Consider the following 19,242-nt stretch of genomic DNA (forward strand, 5'->3'; position numbering starts at 1 on the left):
TTACGATTACAACTAAGCCTAAAAGATCTGTTTCTAAGCAGTTGCTAAATGAAGTTGTACCCTATTTTACAACCTTTCTTGCCACAATAGGTTAAGTAAATCACTCTTTAAAGGGCCAGATCCTGAAGAGGAAACTCAAGTACTTTGGCCACCTAATGAGAAGGAAGGACTCACTGGAGAAGAGCCTCATGCTGGGAACGATGGAGGGCAAAAGAAGAAGGGGACAGCAGAGAATGAGGTGGCTGGATGGAGTCACCGAAGCAGCCAGCGTGAGCTTGAATGGACTCCTGAGGATGGTAGAGGACAGGAAGGATTGGAGGAATGTTGTTCCTGGATTGGACACGACTAACAACAAAATCACTCCAGCTGTTAAGTTAGCAACATGGTCGTTAAGTGAGTCTTGCGTCCTCGTTGACTTTGTTATGTCAGAAAGTCGCAAAAGCTGATCACATGACCCTGGGCCATTGCAACCATCGTAAATATGAATCAGTTGCCAAGTGTCTGAATTTTGATTAGGGGACCATGATGCCGTCGCTACAGTCATCAGTGTGAAAAATGGTTAAAAGTTACTTTTTTCAGTGCTGTTGTAACTTTGAATGGTCACTAAAGAAACGGTTGTAAGTGAAGGACTACCCGCAAGTACATTTCAAAGGGAGAAAAAGTGAAAATATACATCTTTCCCAAGATTTGTAACTTTTATTTCTCTGTTGCCAAGCTTAGTGAGATAACTATGGCCCTCGCCAGAGAGGAAATTATGGTGGAATTGCTGGGCCATCAGAAATACAATTATTTTTCTTCTCTTTTTCATCTTGCTGTTTTAAAATACTCTAAGGAAGAAGAAAAAAAATGAGTTGTTTTCTTTCTTTGCGTGCAAAAGAGTTGGAAAATTAAGTAGAGGCTGCTGATAGGTTTCAGGAATATATATAAAAGAATAACAATTGGAAGGGACCTTGGAGGTCTTCTAGTCCAACCTCCTGCTCAGGCAGGAAACCCTATACCAGTGATGGCAAACCTTTTTTTTTCCTTGGGTGCTGAAAGCGCCAACACCCATAATGCAATGCCCCCCTGCAGCCCCCGCTCCCTGTGCATGCACACACACTCCCCCCACCTCCTGTGCATGCTCGTGCGACCCCTGTTTTGGTGCTAGCAGGCCTCCCTGAAGCTTCCTGGGACAAAAAATGGGGCACAGAGGGGCCCTACCCCCCATGCATCATCTAAAACAAAGTATGCTGTCTTTTGTGGTGGTCCCTGATAAACATGCCAAACACCTGGTACATCTGTTGTCCAAGTTATGGAGTGACATTTTCAGTCATTCTGTCATGCTGGCCATAGCTAGGTTCCTAGGAAAGAAAGACCCTCGACTCCATTTGATTGAACTTATAATTTCTTTTACTAAGGCTTAATGGTTGCAAACAAAGCAAGGCTAGAACTAAAGTTCACATACATTTTCCCCTTCTCCCTATCCCTCCCACCTTGACTGGTCTGTCTTCATCCAACGACCTTCCGTGTGTGTGTTTTGGGAACCATGCAGATATTTGGTGTTGCTTGATACAATTCGCATTCCTTACCTAGGCTTGCTGGCCTTGAAGGCTCGAATTGACTGATTCTCACATTACTGGTTTTCCTCAGGACCGTCACTCCACACACCCCCATCTCTAATTTCTACATGACAATTGCTTACTTCCTTTCCTCCCCTCTTCCCCTAACAATTTATGGTAGCATGGCAGCAAAGCGCTAAGCTGAAGATGGCAGATCTGACACATTCCTTCCAGAAGCCTTTTCTGAGAGCTGCTGGGCTGAGTGATAGCAAGGAAGGAGGACTATGAAGGCCAGGGAGCTTTACGCCCCCTAATGGTCTAAATGGAAGAAACCAGAAGCAAAGACATATCTTCAGGGTGCCTGGTGTTCTGATCGTAAAGTAACCACCACCAAGTGGCTGTGATTGGTTTCTATAACATCGTAGCTGTCAATCAAGAGAAAACAGAACCTGCTGTGTAAAACAGGATCTTGCAAACAAGCTTACCGGGGGCTTTTATAAACAGCAACGAGAAAATAAATTACTGGGAAGGATGCGATCATGGGAAAAGATTAATCACCAGAGTTTCTGTATTGGTAAAATATGATTGTGGGAAAAGGTTAATCATCGGGGACACAAGCAAGGCTGACAAAGGACGCCATAGGGCAGGGCTGTCAAACTCGGGGCTGGTGGGCCAGATGCGTCATGTGCTTCCCACACCCACAGCCAGTTTAGGGAAGCGGGGAAAAAGTCACGATACATCATGTGACAATGCTATGATGATGCATGTATTGTGGCCCTCCAGCGGCTAGCAGAGCTGGCAGCAGATTTGGACAGTGAAGAGGTTGGGGAGGAACATGGGCCAGTCCTGGAGTCTGGGGAAGGCTTGGATGAGGGCTCTGCGTCGGAGGCAGAGATGGGGCGAGGGCCTCCTGACAGTTATCAGCTGCCTTCGTAGTCAGACATCAGTGAGGCAGACGAACAGCTGGAGCCTGTTCCCAGTGTGCGCATGCACAGAGTTGCCAGACGAAGCGAACAGCTAAGGAACAAAGGCTGACTTGGGAGTAAGGCCACAAGTGGACGATGAATGCCCTCTCCCACAGGGTATAGAAGAGCAGCGAAAGGGGAGTGGAGCTTGCAGGAGACAATTAGTTCATTCCTGCATTCTTGCCAAGTATTGCGACTCTGAAAGATATCCCCTGGGCCACTCTCCAAGCCTGATAAAGGTTAGTAATTGTGAACTATCTTGAAAGACTATGGGAGACAAAAGACTTTGCTAGAGAGGAATTCACTGTAAATTAAGTAAAAGGGGTTTATTGGGACGAGGATTTGGTTTTGTGCTGCTGGGGAAGCGTAGGTCAGAACAGCGCATTTGACATCCCTGCCATAGGAAGTACGCTGCTGCTGGGAGGAATGAGGCAATGGACCAGGAGGGACAGGAGATGATGTCTTCATTTCCATCTCTGCCAGCCCCCTGCTTTAAAAGAATGGCTCTCCCTGTGCCTCACTTTAAGACCTCAGAGGGACTTTAGAAGCTGATTTGGCTCTTTCCCCCAAGTTCCAAGAAACATTTTAAAAATCACCCCATCTTCTGCACAATCTATCTGATGGGTTTTGGGAAGTGCAAAATGAATTTTCACATAGGACGATAATTTTGGGGCTTCTAGTCTCAAACTATCCGGGGGCACAAGACAGAAGGTTTATGGGACACATGGCCATTGGGTTTTTGTTTTGTCAACTGATGACCACCAACTACAACAAAACGAGCTCCCCATGGAGATTCGGACCCTCACCACCCTCCAGGCTTTCTGCAAAGCCCTTAAAACCTGGCTGTTCCGACAGGCCTGGGGCTAATGAGTTTTTGTCCCCCCTCGAATGGTATGGTTGTTGAGTGTTTTAAATTGTGGTATTGTTTTGTTCGTGTTCTTTTTTTCTTATTTGTACCCCACCCCTGACTTGGTTGTGAGCCGCCCTGAGTCCCCTTCGGGGAATAGGGCGGCATAGAAATATAATAAACTCAACTCAACTCAACTCAAAACCAGAAGCTCTGCCTTTTGCTACAAATTATTCTCGGCCCTTGTGTTTTGCCCTCACAATTAATTGGTTTACACCATTCTGGTGGCCAACTCTGGCTTTTATCTATAGCACCTGTAATGAATACAGGTGGTTCACTGCCAGGTAATCTCATACGGAGCCCTTGGTGAGCTTCAGGTCCTTGGTTGCCCTTTGAGATGAATGCTGGAGAGCTGTCCTGGCATCGAAATTGGGTCCCTCAACCATAAGGTCCACCATCAGACAAAGAAAAAAACCCTGCATAGATAAATCATAGAAAGCATCGTAAATGCCCGAAGTTACTGGGAGTCATACGGCATATAAATGTTAAGAGGCAAAGAGGTAATGCCGATAGTAATAGGTGCAATCCCAAGCAACGGGAGCACTTCTTGAATATCATCAGCATTGACAAAATCACCATCAATCAATTGCTAAGGGCAGCATGTTACATGGAACAGCTTATATCCTGTGAAGATACCTTTAACAGACATCAACATCTGCCAGGTCCTTTGAAAAGACTGGATATTTACATAAAGTATGAAGAGTGTTGGTCCTAAAATGTGCCTTGGGGAACACCACTGTTAACAGGTCTATGATTTGATAGGGCGCGTATCGGTCTCCGGATACGCTTCAAAGTGCTAGTCATAACTTATAAAGCCCTTCATGGTATTGGACCTGGGTACTTGAGAGACCGCCTGCTGCCAATTACCTCCCAAAGACCCGTTAGATCGCACAGGGTCAGCCTCCTCCGGGTTCCGTCCACCAGCCAATGCCACCTGGCTACCACCCGGGGGAGGGCCTTTTCTGTGGCAGCTCCGGCCCTTTGGAACGAACTCCCCGCAGAGATTCGGACCCTCACCTCTCTCCAGGCCTTCCAGAAAGCCGTTAAAACCTGGCTGTGCCGGCAGGCCTGGGGTTGATGAGTTCCCCTCCCCTCTCGACCTGTGTGGCTGTGTGATTCTTGGTTATTTTAATTACTTGTATTGTGTTCTATGTTCCCTTTCCCCTTTTTGAGTTGTTCGTCGCCCTGAGTCCCTCCCGGAAAAGGGCGGCATACAAATAAAATAAATCTAAATCTAAATCTAAATTTTGACCACTTATTGCCTGTTTGACAGGAACATAGTTATCCAGTTATGCAGGGGTTCAGAAATGCCATACGATTTTAGTTTTAGAAGTTGTTTGTTGTGTACCACTGGATCAAAGGCTTTGCAGAAGTCTATGTAAATTGCACCTATTGCTTTGCCTTGGTCAAGTTGTGTAGCCCGTATGTTTTTGCAGTGTAGGAGTTGCAGATTACAGGACAATTTTTTTTCTGAAACCAAATTGTTTGTTAGAGAGAAGGTTGTTTGTCTCTAACTGTAGGGCAATGGATTGGTTTATGTTTGATTCCGTGACTTTGCAGGTGGCGCAGCATAATGAGATTGGTCTGCAATTTTCAACTAGGCTGGGGTCTCCCTTTTTGAAGATAGGGATGACCGTGGCTAGTGACCATAGGCTGGGCAAGGAGCTGGTCCTGAAAGATTTTTCAAAGGTTCTGCTTAGAGGTTCTGCTATGGCAGTGGAAAGCTTTTTTTAAGAAGTAGGCACATAGTCCGTCAGGTCCAATAGATAGAGATGGTTTTAGGCTGCGTACTACCTTTTCAACGTTTTCTTCTGTAAAATCGATATGTATTAGGTCATTGTGATTAGCTGTGGTATGACTTGGAAATGTGGGGCATGAGCCATTGCTGTTTACAAAGACTGAGCGAAGAAGGCGTTAAAGAATTTGGCTAAGTCTTCAGTGAATTTCTGATGTTTCAAATGAAGCAAATTTAGTCCTCCAGTATTTTGTTTTGTGATAACCAAGGAAATAGCAATAGCAATAGCAATAGCAGTTAGACTTATATACCGCTTCATAGGGCTTTCAGCCCTCTCTAAGCGGTTTACAGAGTCAACATATTGCCCCCAACAATCCGGGTCCTCATTTTACCTACCTCGGAAGGATGGAAGGCTGAGTCAACCCTGAGCCGGTGAGATTTGAACAGCTGAACTGCAGAACTGCAGTCAGCTGAAGTAGCCTGCAGTGCTGCATTTAACCACTGCGCCACCTCGGCTCTTAAAGAATTTTAATACAAACTTAATATAAACTATTTCAGTCCCTCTCTTTAACATAAGACATTGACTCAAAATACTTTTATACCTTTTTCAAGTATTGCACAATGTAGGTACAAAATTAATATTTACGATTACATTTTCTTCCATAATATAGGATCGAAAGGTATACGATCAAATGTATGTGATATCCAGTAATAAAAAAGATTGAACTAATTAATATAATTGTACTGAATTACTGGTGTTCCTTATACATTTATTATAAAATATCCATTAGAATGAGGTATAGGGAAATAATTTACATTTGGAATTCCATCCTGACTGACTGCATAGAAAATATAATTCACCCATGGAGTTGCTGTAGACTCTTCCAAGAAATATATATACTGTATTTTTCGGAGTATAAGACACACTTTTTTCCCTCAAAAAAGAGGCTGAAAACCTGGGTGCATCTTATACACTGAATACAGCATTTTTTGCCTCCTGAAACCCCGCCCCCTTTGCAAAATTGGCCATGCATAGCTTGTAGGAGGCTTCCAGAGTGCTCCTGGGGGATGGGGAGGGCAGAAATGAGTGAAAAATGGGCTGTTTTTTGCTCAATTTTGTCCCCCGCAACCCTGAGGAGCATTCTATAAGCCTCCCAAAGTCTATGCATGCCCTTTTTTTGACAGGTCTAGGATTTGATAGGGCATTTTTTGCTCATTTTTTGGGGGGGTCCACCCTCCAGGAGCACTCTACAAGCCTCCTAAAGGCTATTCATGTCCTTTTTGAAAAAAACAAAAACAAAAACGGCCTGTTTTTCCGAAAAATGGGCCGTTTTGGGAAGGTCTGCAGAGTGAAAAAAACTTTTGCTCTTAATTTGCCTCTTTAAAATTTTGGTGCGTCTTATACTCTGTTGCGTCTTATACTCTGAAAAATACGGTATATATTTTTTCCAGGGTTGAGTGCAGGCAACGCTGGCCTTGCAGAAGGCAGTTGTGCATATTGCTGTTCGATCAAGTGGACTGAATTAAAGTTCTTGTTTCACTGTTTGCTAACTACTGTATTTTGCAAAACATTAAGAAGCTAAGCAGGCAGATGCTGCAGGCCAACTGCTGTGTTTAAGTGTTACGCTTTTACGCAGTCAGAAATCCCAAGAATGCCATCATTTCCAAGAGTAGAACATTTCAGGAGAAATAGCTCAGTGCCTTTTTTAAATAACTCTGGTGTTCATCAACAATATCATAATCCTCGAAGATGGTCATGGGATCCTCTGGATATTTGGGTTCTTTGAATTCAGGAGCCTGGAACGGCACATAGAAAAATGGTTTTTCAGATAGGTCGGGGAAAGGCCTTAGGAGCTTAGAAAGGAAATGCAATCAACATCTTAAGCTGAACTGTGAAATGCAGAAATAAGTCTCTTGAGTTCCTGTGATTTTTGAGGCATGAGGCTACAAGTTCCCAGGATTTTCTGCACCTGAATCTTTGAGAGGAAGCAGAAGTGGTATTCAGCCGGTTCACTCCAGTTTGGGCAAACCAGTAGTGGCGGCTGCGGGCGACTCCACCCACATGCCCCGACGTAATGTGTGGGTGTCAGCCTGCAGTCACCGTTTCTTTTGGATCTTTGGCCTGCCACATTTTCTATTATTCTACTATGCATTTTCTATTGTGGGAAAATGGGAGTGAGGTGCGATGTAGCCATAACAAAATTCTTTCTAGAAAGCCAAGCTCATCTTTTGTCTCTGCACCTGACTGGAACTGGATGGGTGTAACTGCCAGCATGGCAGTGGGAGATTGGACCATGTGATGGACATGTGGGTGTGGGGGGCAAGATCTTGAACTTTCAACTAGGTGGGGGAAACCTGGAAGCTTCCAGATTCGGGTTTTCCCAGATGTGCCAACATCTGGCACAAATTGGAACTTTGAACAATACTTTGCCTTGGACTCTGATTTACTTTTGGATGCTATTTGGAACCCTGACAGGGCGAGAATTGCGCATGCGCAGAAAATGTGTGCTCACATTTGCGAACCGGTAAGGAAAGGAAGTGAATCCCACTGCTGAGGAGATGTTGGGTTTTTGACTAACTGCAAGCAGAAGGTGGTGAAACAAATGTCCAAGTCTCACTTGCAGAAAAAGGAAGGTAACCTTTCACCAGAGTTTTTGAGTTATATAGTAGGTTTTAACCTGCAACTGATCCTTTCTGAGTGAAAGGAGGCAGGGAAAGGAAGGCACCTGGTTCATCCCAGCTGGTGAAGTTTGACAGTGTTTCCCCCCCACTTCAGCCACTCATGTGAAAGCAGGGAAGTTGAGGGGGGTACAATCTTATATGAGATCCAGTTTGGCCTAGCGGTTAAGGCACTGGGCTAGAGACAGTGGTGGGATTCAAATAATTTAACAACCGGTTCTCTGCCCTAATGACCAGCTGGGTAGGCGGGGCTTGGTGTTCATGTGACCTTGTGGGCATGGCCAACTCAAGGTCACTCATGTCAGTGGGTCCTTTGCTTTAGCTGTTACAATGTAATAAGCGTTAACCAGAGAGGCAGTTTCTGTAAGCAGGGCAATAAAGATTAGTCTAAAAGCAACACTAGAATGTTTCCTTCCTGCCTTCCTTACAGGATTAGCCCTGTAAAGTGGGAAAAAACAAAAGGAGATTTCTTCCAACAACCGGTCCTCTGAACTGCTTAGAAAGTTAACAAGAAACTTTCTAACTAACAAGAAACCACTAGTTCAAGTCCTGCATCAGCTATGAATGTCTAAAGCAGCGAATGCTGGCTGGGGAATTCTGGGAGTTGAAGTCCAGACATCTTCAAGTTGCCAAGGTTGAGAAACACTGGTCTAAAGGAATTCCAAATCACTCTGCACTGTTACTAAAGTTACAAAGCAAAACTTTCAAAACATTATTCCTTAGCTTGGTGACCTCTGGATGTATTGGTCAGCAGTCTCTCTCCCTAGCGATTAAGGCAAATGTGGTCCAAATTAACATTAGCTGCTGATGTATACTACCCTTCAATACCAATAAGCTTTTATCCATTTTTAAGAGGAACAATTTCATGAGTACAATTAATATTTCTGGACTTCTTCTCTACCACTTTCTCTAATTTATCTTCATAACTGAATGTCTGAAAATCTGATTACCAATTCCTTGGGAAATATACCAATAATTGTAGGCCTAGGATAACATGAACGATCACTTTCTGTATTATGACAAGAGAGTGATAGAAGAGAGGATGGAGACAGATTTGAATACCTGGAAAGGTTGCTCGTCTGTGCAGGTCACCTCTGGTACGACTGATGGCTCCCAGGGTTTCACATAAATTAAGGCATGGCAGGTCATCATTTCCTGTCAACCAAACAAAACAAAAAAGGAAAACACTCATCTCTTGTCAAATATTGGCATAAAAATAAAATACCATCTCTCTCTCTCTCTCTCTCTCTCTCTCTCCCTCTCATCTATCTATCTATCTATCTATCTATCTATCTATCTATCTATCTATCTATCTATCTATGATGTGTTGTTACATCTTGATTAGTTGATGGAATTGATGTATGCAGATTAGTCGGCTGTTTTGTAACATCCTGTTTGGCTGAGGTACTGGCTGTGTGCCCGTTAGTCTTTTGTGTTGTAACTACCTGGGTATTGGGCTGTGTGATGACATCCTGAGCTCTAGTGTAGTGATATCCTGAGTCCTGTGCTGCAACATCCTGAGAGGTTGGCTGCGTTATAACCTCCTGAGTTCTGTGATGTAATATCCTGAGCAGATGGCTGTGATGTAACATCCTGGGCTTTGGTTTGGCTCCAAGTTTGCGGACTGGCCATGTGTTCATGGCGTGTGTCAGTTTGTTTTGTGTTGGGGTCAGAGGGGGGTGCAGCAGTTGGTGATACCGCCGTGGTTTGGCTTCTGCATGGTGGTTGCATTTCATCTATGGGATGGGTTTGGGTTTGAGTTTGGTGTGGGCGATTGGTGGTGGCGTCCCGTGTTGTTTTGGGTCCGGTGTCGGTTTTTGTGGCTGGGACTCATTTATTGACTAGAGCTAGCTTCCAGATGTCTGGTAGGCGGGAGGCATCGTCATGTTTATTCATGTTGTGGAGGTGTTTCTCTATTTCAATGGCTTCCATAATTATTCTCTTGTTGAAGTGTTCAGTTTCGGAGATTAACTTGGTTCCTTCAAAATTAATTTCTTGTCCTGTAGCTTTAAGGTGCTGGAAAAGGGAGGAAGTTCTTTCTTCTTTTCTAACTGCGTTCTTGTGCTCTGTGACACGTGCATTTATTCTCCTCTTAGTTTGTCCAATGTATGTTGCAGGGCAGATTTTGCATGGTATTTTGCAGACTCCTTGGTTTTCTAGCTGGATTTTGTCTTTGGGGTTTCTTAAGATGTTGGCTATTTCTTTGGTCAGTGCTGAAGGCTGTCTTGATATTGTGTTTTGCTGATTTTATCTGTGGTGCCTTTGATGTAAGGGAGGAGGACGTCCTGTTCTGTGTCTCAGTTCTTGGGGTGTGTGTGTCTCCTTTTGGATTAGGTTGGTAATTGTGTTTCTTTGCAATCAACTGGAAATTAATACGTTTGTGAGAGTGTGTAATTCAGTTTTCAGGTGGTCTTTGTTGGCTAGGCGTTTGGTTCTGGAGATGAGGGTCTTGGCTACGGAGTTAATCTGTGCAGGGTGGTGATGGGATTGTGCGTTTGAGTAGTGGTTGGTGTGTGTTTTTTTCCGGTAGATGGTGTGTCCTAGGGAGCCATTGGGTTTTTTGTAGATTAGGAAATCCAGAAGGGAAGTTGGTTGTTAGCTTCTATTTCCATAGTAAATTGTATTTTGGGGTGTAGGCTGAGGTGAGGAAGTTGTCCAGTTTTTCTAGAGCCGAGGTGGCGCAGTGGTTAAAAGCAGCACTGCAGGCTACTTCAGCTGACTGCAGTTCTGCAGTTCGGCTGTTCAAATCTCACCGGCTCAGGGTTGACTCAGCTTTCCATCCTTCCGAGGTGGGTAAAATGAGGACCCGGATTGTTGTTGGGGGCAATATGCTGACTCTGTAAACCGCTTAGAGAGGGCTGAAAGCCCTATGAAGCGGTATATAAGTCTAACTGCTTTCCCGTGTGGCCAAATTACGAAAGTGTCATTTACATATCTAAGCCAGAGTTTGGGCTTGTGTTCAGATTTATCTAAAGTGTTGGTTTCAAAATGTTCCATGTATAGGTTTGCGATGACGGGTGAGAGGGGTGATCCCATGGTTGCTCCTTCTATCTGTTTGTATCTTTGTCCATTGTGGATGAAGTATGTTTTGGTTAGGCAGTGACTGGTCAGATCTAGGATGTTCTTAGGGGGGTTATATTTGTTTTGGATAGCTGTCAAGGCTTCTTTAACAGGCACTTGGGTGAAGAGGGATATGAGATCGAAGCTCACGAGTAGGTCGCTGGGTTGTAGGTTATGTTTCTTTATTGTTTCTATGAAGTGGAGTGAGTTTTGTACATGCGAGGTGATGGATTCTGTGTAGGGCTGAAGTTCATCACCACAGTGGCGTTACCTTTGTCTGCTGGGAGAATGATTATGTTGTTGTCTTTCCTCAAGTTGGTGAGTGCTTTTTGTTCTTTATGTAAGTTGCTTCTGGGTGGATTGCCGGAGCAGAGGACGTTGGTGACTTCATGTTTGATTTTATTGGTTTCATCTGGGTTGATTTTGGTTAGGGTAGCTTCAACTCCGCATATGATGTTTTCAGTGGGGATGCATTTGGGGGTGACCGCAAAGTTAAATCATTTGGAAATGACACTGTCATCACACAGCCCATTACCCAGGTCGTTACAACACAAAAGACTAATGGGCACACAGCTAGTACCTCAGCCACACAGGATGTTACAAAACAGCCGACTAATCTGCATACATCAACTCCATCAACTAATCAAGATGTAACAACACAGCCAACCAACCACTTACAGCAACAAAGCCAGCACTCCACACACACACACCAATATTTATAGAAAGACAGCATGCTTTGCTTTGCATAAGCACAAAGCTGAAGGCACCAGCCTGAAGATGGCGAGTGGGACCTCGTCGAAACATCACCAAGATACTCTCAATCTTACATGGGAAAAAACCCGAATACGCCAAGACATGCATACCTGTACCGATGAAAATCTACAAACACACATACACACACACGTATACATATATGTATATACATATATATATATATACATATATATATAGATAGATAGATAGATAGATGATAGATAGATAGATAGATAGATAGATAGATATATATATATATATATATATATATATATATATATATATATATATATATATATATATATATATATAGTTATATTTATGCTGATAAATAAATATATATATGCTGGTCTTGTATTCAGGTCTTTTCCCGTGTAAGATTGAGATTGTCTTGGCAACGTCTCACCGAAGGGTTGCCAAGACAATTTCAATCTTTCACAGGAAAAGACCTGAATACAACAAGACCAGCATATCTACACCCATGAAAATCTACGAATATATGTCTGTGTGTGTGTGTTTTATTTGTGCTGATAAGTAATATATATATGTCTGTGTGTGTGTGTGTTTGTGTGTATGTTCCAGCATAACTCTGGAACGCCTCAAGCAATTTCAACCAAACTTGGTACACAGATGACTTACTCTCTGGAAAGAAACACTGTGGGGATAAGACACCCCTAACATCCCTCAGGGTGTGTGTTCTGTTAAAATGCAGCCTGTTGTGCCTTTAAATGGCTTCTACCGTACTGCCGTAAGATGATTTCTACTGTACAGTGCAATGGAGCTGCCATAGTAATGACTTCACAGTACTCCACAAGGGGGCTCCCTCTGGTAAGGGGAAAAATCCAACATTAGAAACATGGTCCGGATATTTTTCCCCTATAAATAAATACCCAGGCAATGCCGGGTAGTATAATTATGTTTTAAGTGGTGTTTTGGAAAAATGTTCTCTTTTCCAAAAGCTGATCATTTTTTCAAATTTGTTTTCTGAATAGTGTCTTTTATCTATGATTTCTTTCTTCGGGGAACAGAAATTCATTCAAAATGTTCAGGCAAGGAGTATAAATTAAAGCCATAAAATCATGACCTACACCTGTGTTTCAATGTGTGAGTATACACGTGGGTGCATGCATGCAAAAAATACATTCCCAACAAGGGAATGTAAATATGTTCGGGGTCTCGGGCTTTCCAACTGATTAAACAGCAAGTTGGAGCAAACCGGAGCATAGATCTACTTCACTTAATTAGCCCAATCCTAAACCAAATAATGAGTCTAGGTAGATTAAAGTGGTCATATTGTTTGAACGAGGCCATTCTTTTAATCTTATGGTTTGTTTGGGTCCAGGAGTTTTGTTAATATGTTTAGTATTTGTGTTTAGACATACATTGGATTGTCTTATCAGAAGGATTATCTCAAGATTATCTCAAAACGTAGTATGCATCCATAGAGTAATGCAACATTTCCCATCAAAGTGCTATTTCAAGAATCTGCTTTAAAATTAACTAATTCCCTTAAATTGTCCCAAAGTGCTTTTTGAAGAGGCAACTGGACTTCCTAGCTTTTCTTTGAAGACGTATCATTTCTCATCCAAGAAGCTTCTTCAGCTCTGAAGAAGCTTATTTCTTTGAAGACATTTCGCTTCTCATCCAAGAAGCTTCTTCAGCTCTGAAGAAAATTCTTGGATGAGAAGCAAAACGTCTTAAAAGAAAAACCAGAAAGCCCAATTGCCTTTTCAAAAAGCACCTTTCGGACAATCGCCACCTGGAGGACCTCCATAGACAGAGTTCCTTTAAGTAAAATATTCCTCTTGAACTAAACCCAGTGTCTTACCCCGCCTTTTACAAGAGTACAGTTGTCATCTGGATTCTTAACTTCAGCCTTGGAGCAATTTGTTCTCTGAGTTTTGAAGTCAATTTGAAATGCATGTCCAACTATCATCTGAAATTGAAGGAGAAAAACGATTAGCAGCTGTGTTTAGACTGGATGCTGAGCAGCATGAAGCATGAAGAACAAAATTCTTGGCTTGCTGCCTAATTAGCTCATGTTGGAGTCAGTGGCCCCAAGGACCCATTCTTTTTCCCATGATTCTAATAAAAACAAACAAGAGAAAGGGCCAAGGAAAGATGGTGTCCCCTTAGAGCAGTGTTTTTCAACCACTGTGCCGCGGCACACTAGTGTGCCGTGACATAGTGTAAGGTGTGCCGTGGGAAAATTACTCAAGGTGCTACTTACCATCCATAAAGCCCTCCATGGTAGTGGATCTGAGTACTTGAGAGACCACCTTCTGCCGATTACCTCCCTTCGACCCATCAGATCGCACAGATTAGGCCTCCTCCGAATTCCATCCGCCAGTCAGTGCCGACTGGCGACTACGCGGAGGAGAGCCTTTTCAGTAGCAGCTCCGACCCTCTGGAACGATCTCCCCGTGGAGATTCGTACCCTCACCACCGTCCAGACCTTCCGCATAGCCCTTAAGATCTGGCTATCCTGTCAGGCCTGGGGATAAGATCCTAATCCGCCCCACCCGAATGTTGAATGAATGTTGTGTTTTACTGTTTTATTTTATTTTATTCACATATTTTATGTTTTGTCTTGCACTCCTTCCCACGAATTGTAAGCCGCCCTGAGTCCCCTCAGGGAAAAGGGCGGCCTATAAATGACAAATAAAACATTAAAAACATTAAAAACATATAGTCAATATAGGCACAGAGTTAAATTTTTTTAACATTTTCTAATGGTGGTGTGCCTCGTGATTTTTTTCATGAAAAAAGTGTGCCTTTGCACAAAAAAGGTTGAAAAACACTGCCTTAGAGGCATATAAGAAACTGCCACGGATCAAATCAAACCACTGACTCCTCATGCCCAATATTGTTGATGTTCACCAGTAAGACACTCCAAATTTGAGTCAGTGTTGTGGCCCGCAAGCAGCCAGCAGAGCTGGCAGCAGATTCGGAGAGTGAGGACGTTGGGGAAGAACATGGGCCAGTTCTGGAGTCTGGGGAAGGCTCTGATGAGGGCTCTGTGTCGGAGGCAGAGAGGGGGCCGGAGATGTATGCCAGTTATCAGCTGCCTTCAGAGTCAGACATCACTGAGGCAGACCAACAGCTGGAGCCTGTTCCCAGTGCGCACATACACAGAGTTGCCAGACGAAGGGAACAGCTAAAGAACAGGGATCGACTTAGGAGTAAGGCCACGGGTGGACGATGAATGGCCCCTCCCAGAGGAAATAAAAGATGAGCAAAAGGGGAGTGGAGTTTGCAGGAGACAATTAGTTCATTTAATTGATTCGTGACTCTCCTAGACTCCTTGCAAAGTTCTGCAGATATCGACCTGTCAGCTCTCCAAGCCAGATAAGGTCTGTGACAGTAAATCCTCCCTTGAAAAACCTTGCTGGATATGAATGAGCAGAATTCACAGTCAATTAATAAAAGGCTTTTTTGTCGGGACAAGGAGTTTGCTTCATGCTCTTGGGAAGCCTCAGTCAGAACAGTCAGGAATCTTTTCCATGCTTACTGGAGTTGCCAAGCGCTCAGGTTGAAAATGTCTACCACACAAATATATCATCTATTAACACAATTCCTGCAGGCTTTCTCAATCTGGTGTTCTCTAGGTTACATCCCTAGTTATCCCACCCATCTTACCTGGGGGAAGTTCAAATATAAACCACTGGTCTTCCATTTCAATATCAACTTTGTATGAGGCCAGCTAAACTGGGAAAGGAGTCAAGCTCAAAAGATTATTCTCCAACCATGTGTCAGGCCTGCAGTTATATTCCTTTTTAGGATCTTTGACCTGCCACACACTCTATTATTTCATTATGCTGTTTCATTAGTGTAGTAGTTGGGAGGGGGGAAGAGAAAGGAGTAGAATTGTGGAATGTGTTGTTGTCATTCTTTTATAGAAGCCCAAGGTCATCTTTTGTCTCCGCACCTCTGCACCTGACCGGAACTAGATGGGTGGGAATGCCAGCGTGGCCGAAGAAGATTGGACCGTGTGATGGATTTATGGGTGTGGGGATAAGATCATGAACTTTCAACTGGGTGGAATCCCAGGAAGCTTTTAGAATTGGGATTTCCACAGATGTGCCAACATGTCTGTCTTATTAAATTGGAACTTTAAGGATAGCTCTGCCTTGGACTCTGATTTAATTCTGCATGATATTGGAAAGCTGACACCATGTTTTTTTTTTCCTTAAAAAAATCTATCTTGAAATACAGTGGTATTCAGAATTCATACCTTTCCTGATATTTTTGTTATTTCCACAATTTTGTAATAAAAGTTACTGCTGCTTTGATAGTTAAATAATTTCACAACAGCTTCCAGAGGCCTCTCCGGTTCTTGACTATCTTCTGCAATCGGGCTGTCTTCAGCTGTTGAAAATACACAAATGACAATACAGGTTTATATCGGGTGATTTTAAAAAAACGAAAGTGTGCAAGAATGGTAGCTTGCACCTATCTTTCTTTTTGTAAGAGATTAATGAACACATTTGGCCGATGCAAAAAATGTATGAGTGCAAATTGTTCTGTAGCAGCTTGGAATTTGCTGTTAGTGCTGGTTATCTATGGTTTCATCATGGCCCTCAACCTGTGCCTATAAAAAGAATGATTTATTCCATTCCGCTGGGAGAAATATCCATCTGGTTCAGTTCCAAGCCGGGAGAAAGACATTGGAAACATGGAGGCTGATTGGAAGGATGATTTAATGGTGAAAGAGAACCACCAAGCATGCATGAATCTGGGCAGCTGACCACATGGAGTTGAGAGAGGGGGGGGTATTTGTACCTTCTCTTGGGCTTTGCACTTGAGCTTCCTGTTCCTGTGCAAGAACATGTATTCTATTGGCTGTTGTAGAGGTCATAGTTGGCTCTGTAGATTGTCTGAGCTCTCAGGTTTGGTTGAAGTTTGGACTGCTGATGTAATGTCCTTAGGAGATTGTGCAATGTAGTGAGCTCTTCTGCTAGATGGGTTAATCCTATTATATCCTGGAGGGTCATGTCTTAATCCCATCATCCTGGAGCTGGAGGTCTTTTGTCTTGTAGATAGGCTAGCCCAGTCTTTCTTAACGGGCAAAAAAATATCTGCTGGTGGCTATTAAGAAAATTGGGGGCTGTCTCTTTCTATTTCCAAGAGCATTTTTCTTCATTCCTCCTTTAGGGAAATATAACATTCTGCCTTTTTAATATTTCTCAAAATATTTCATTCTTCTAGGAGAGGGGTAGGTGCCAACTTTCTACGCCACTATACAGCACTGCCAACAAAGCACCGAAGCCACGCACTACTTTCAAGAACTGCTGAAATATTGCTGAAAACAGGCTGTACATTAAAAACATTCGGCATCAGCGTATCACCGGCTCAAGAAAGAAGAACATTGATCCCAATTTCAATAATATAGCCTGTTGATATCTATGGGTTGTCATTCAAACAGTCTAAACCTGGGGCCTGTAAATAATTTTGGAAGCATTCCCTAACCTGAACTTTTCAATCACCCTTGTTTTCAGATGGCCAATCTGTGACTCTCCAAAGGTTGAACTTCAAGTCTCATCATACCCCTCTGTTTTGTCTGGTTGGCTGTGCCTGATGGGTTCTGCCCATTCCCTGCATCTTTTAAAAGTATGGCCAAAAGGGGAAGATTCTACAAGATTCTGTTGGTCAGCGCCTCTTAAGAGGGTGTTGATATCGATATTAGAACACCCTAAAGAATTGAATGCCTGCAGCATGGATTTATCTTCCCACCAAAGGTGGTTCCTATTTTTCTACTTGCATTTTTACTTACTTTCGAACTGTTAGGTTGGCAGAAGCTGGGACAAGTAATGGGAGCTCACTCTGTTACGCAGTGCTAGGGATTCGAACTGCCAAACGGATGACCTTTCTGATCGACAAACTCAGCGTCAACTACTGAGCCACAGCGTCCCTATAACAGCGTTCCGTGCACCTTTGGTGTTTAGTCATACTGGCCGCATGACCATAGAGACATCTTCGGACAGTGCTGGCTCTTTGCCTTTGAAATGGAAATGAGCACTGCCCCCTAGAGTCGGGAATGACTAGCACATACATGCAAGGGGAACCTTTATCTTTACCTAGCATGGATTTGTTGCTACGCAGAAACACCGAGCAATATTGAGTCAAAGAAACAACAGTTACAAACCTTCCAGTTTGCATTCCACTTGTGCAGAGACGAGTGCGCCTCTGTTGTCAGTGTAGGCTTTAGCTTTACAGAAACCTTTTTGCTGGAAGGGAACAAAAAGCAAGAAGTCTGAACCATGTTTTTATCAGGCAGCTCCTTTGTTTCAATCAGTTTTTCCAGATGGCACCCCTGTCAGTGTGACTGGCATGAAGTGCGAGTATTCTCACACACAGAATACACATTCTCTATGCCACATAATGTACATTCACAGCAGGGGTGGGTTCCTGCCAGTTCTAACCTCTTCGATAGAAGAGGTTCCACAAATCTAAAGTGCAGTTTAGAACCGGTTCCAGCTCCTTCCCCCTGCCCATCCACACATCATCAAGATGAAGAGCGGGAGGAGAAATTCTGGGTCTTGTAACTTGACAGCTTTAAGACTTGCGTGCTTCAAATGCCAGAGTTCCTGAGCCAACATGACTGGAGGAGGAATTCTGGGAGTTGAAGTCCACAAGTCTTAAAGCTGTCAAGTTTGAACACCTATGGGGTTTTTTTCCTAAAGGGTTAGGGATGCAAGGGTCTTGTAACTTGACAGCTTTAAGACTTACACACTTCAATGCCAGAGTTCCTGAGCCAACATGACTGGAGGAGGAATTCTGGGAGTTGAAGTCCACAAGTCTTAAAGCTGTCAAGTTTGAACACCCCTGGTTTTTTTCCTAAAGGGTTAGGGGTGCAAGGGTCTTGTAACTTGACAGCTTTAAGATTTGCGTGCTTCAAATGTCAGAGTTTCTGAACCAACATTTTGGTTGATAAGCAAGAGCGTTGTTAAGTGAGTTTCACCACATTTTACAAGTTGGCCACACCCACCCAATCACATGACTGCCAAGCCACTCCCACAAAGCAGGCCACACCTACAGAAGACATTCTAAAAAATTTTGAAACCCACCACTGATTCACAGAGAAGAGCCTTTTGCTACATGCACATGATGTCAGATTATCTTGGTCTCTAACACTCTGCAGGATATGGGGAAAAGCTTTTATCCCTTCAAATCTTGCGATAAAATTCAGACAGAAGTTGAAAACTGGTGCTTGGGAAAAAAGCAGAGATCTAAGAGTGTTTTGATTAACATTTAACATTTCCAGGAATCTGAGGAAATCCCAGCTAGTTTAAAGCAGAGTGAACATCTGTTTATATGTTATTTTATTTTATAATAGGTAAGAATTTGTGGCCAAGATTCTAGTTTTCTTGTTTTTTGTGCACAGTCCTAATTTTCTCTTTTTCTCTCTATAAATTATGATTTTGTGTTGTATGTCATTCTTGCATCTTGCTTGAGTTTATGCAAATATATTCTGCCACCTGCTGCCAGAGATTATTTGAATTCCAGGTCAAATACTTTAATGGGAGGTTATTGTAGATAGGCCAGAACTGGGTTTTCTGTCTGTAAATTATCTTTACCACACTGACTGCAAGTAATCCTCACTTA

At 43.2% G+C, this 19,242-nt stretch overlaps 1 protein-coding gene across 1 annotated transcript in view; it reads right to left on the reverse strand.

Moving 5' to 3' along the window:
- Positions 1-6,517: 6,517 nt before the first annotated feature.
- LOC116513688 (kininogen-1-like) overlaps positions 6,518-19,242 on the reverse strand; it is a 28,697-nt gene continuing 15,972 nt past the window's right edge. The window contains exons 6-10 of the mRNA XM_032224871.1: positions 17,783-17,864; positions 15,872-16,005; positions 13,466-13,573; positions 8,887-8,979; positions 6,518-6,942 (exon numbers count right to left, since the gene is read on the reverse strand). Coding sequence (XP_032080762.1) covers positions 6,826-6,942; positions 8,887-8,979; positions 13,466-13,573; positions 15,872-16,005; positions 17,783-17,864 — 534 coding nt within the window. The 3' untranslated portion in view covers positions 6,518-6,825. The remainder of the gene's footprint in view (positions 6,943-8,886; positions 8,980-13,465; positions 13,574-15,871; positions 16,006-17,782; positions 17,865-19,242) is intronic.

This window comes from Thamnophis elegans, chromosome 10 (assembly GCF_009769535.1).
Source record: "Thamnophis elegans isolate rThaEle1 chromosome 10, rThaEle1.pri, whole genome shotgun sequence".
Lineage (NCBI taxonomy): Eukaryota > Metazoa > Chordata > Lepidosauria > Squamata > Colubridae > Thamnophis > Thamnophis elegans.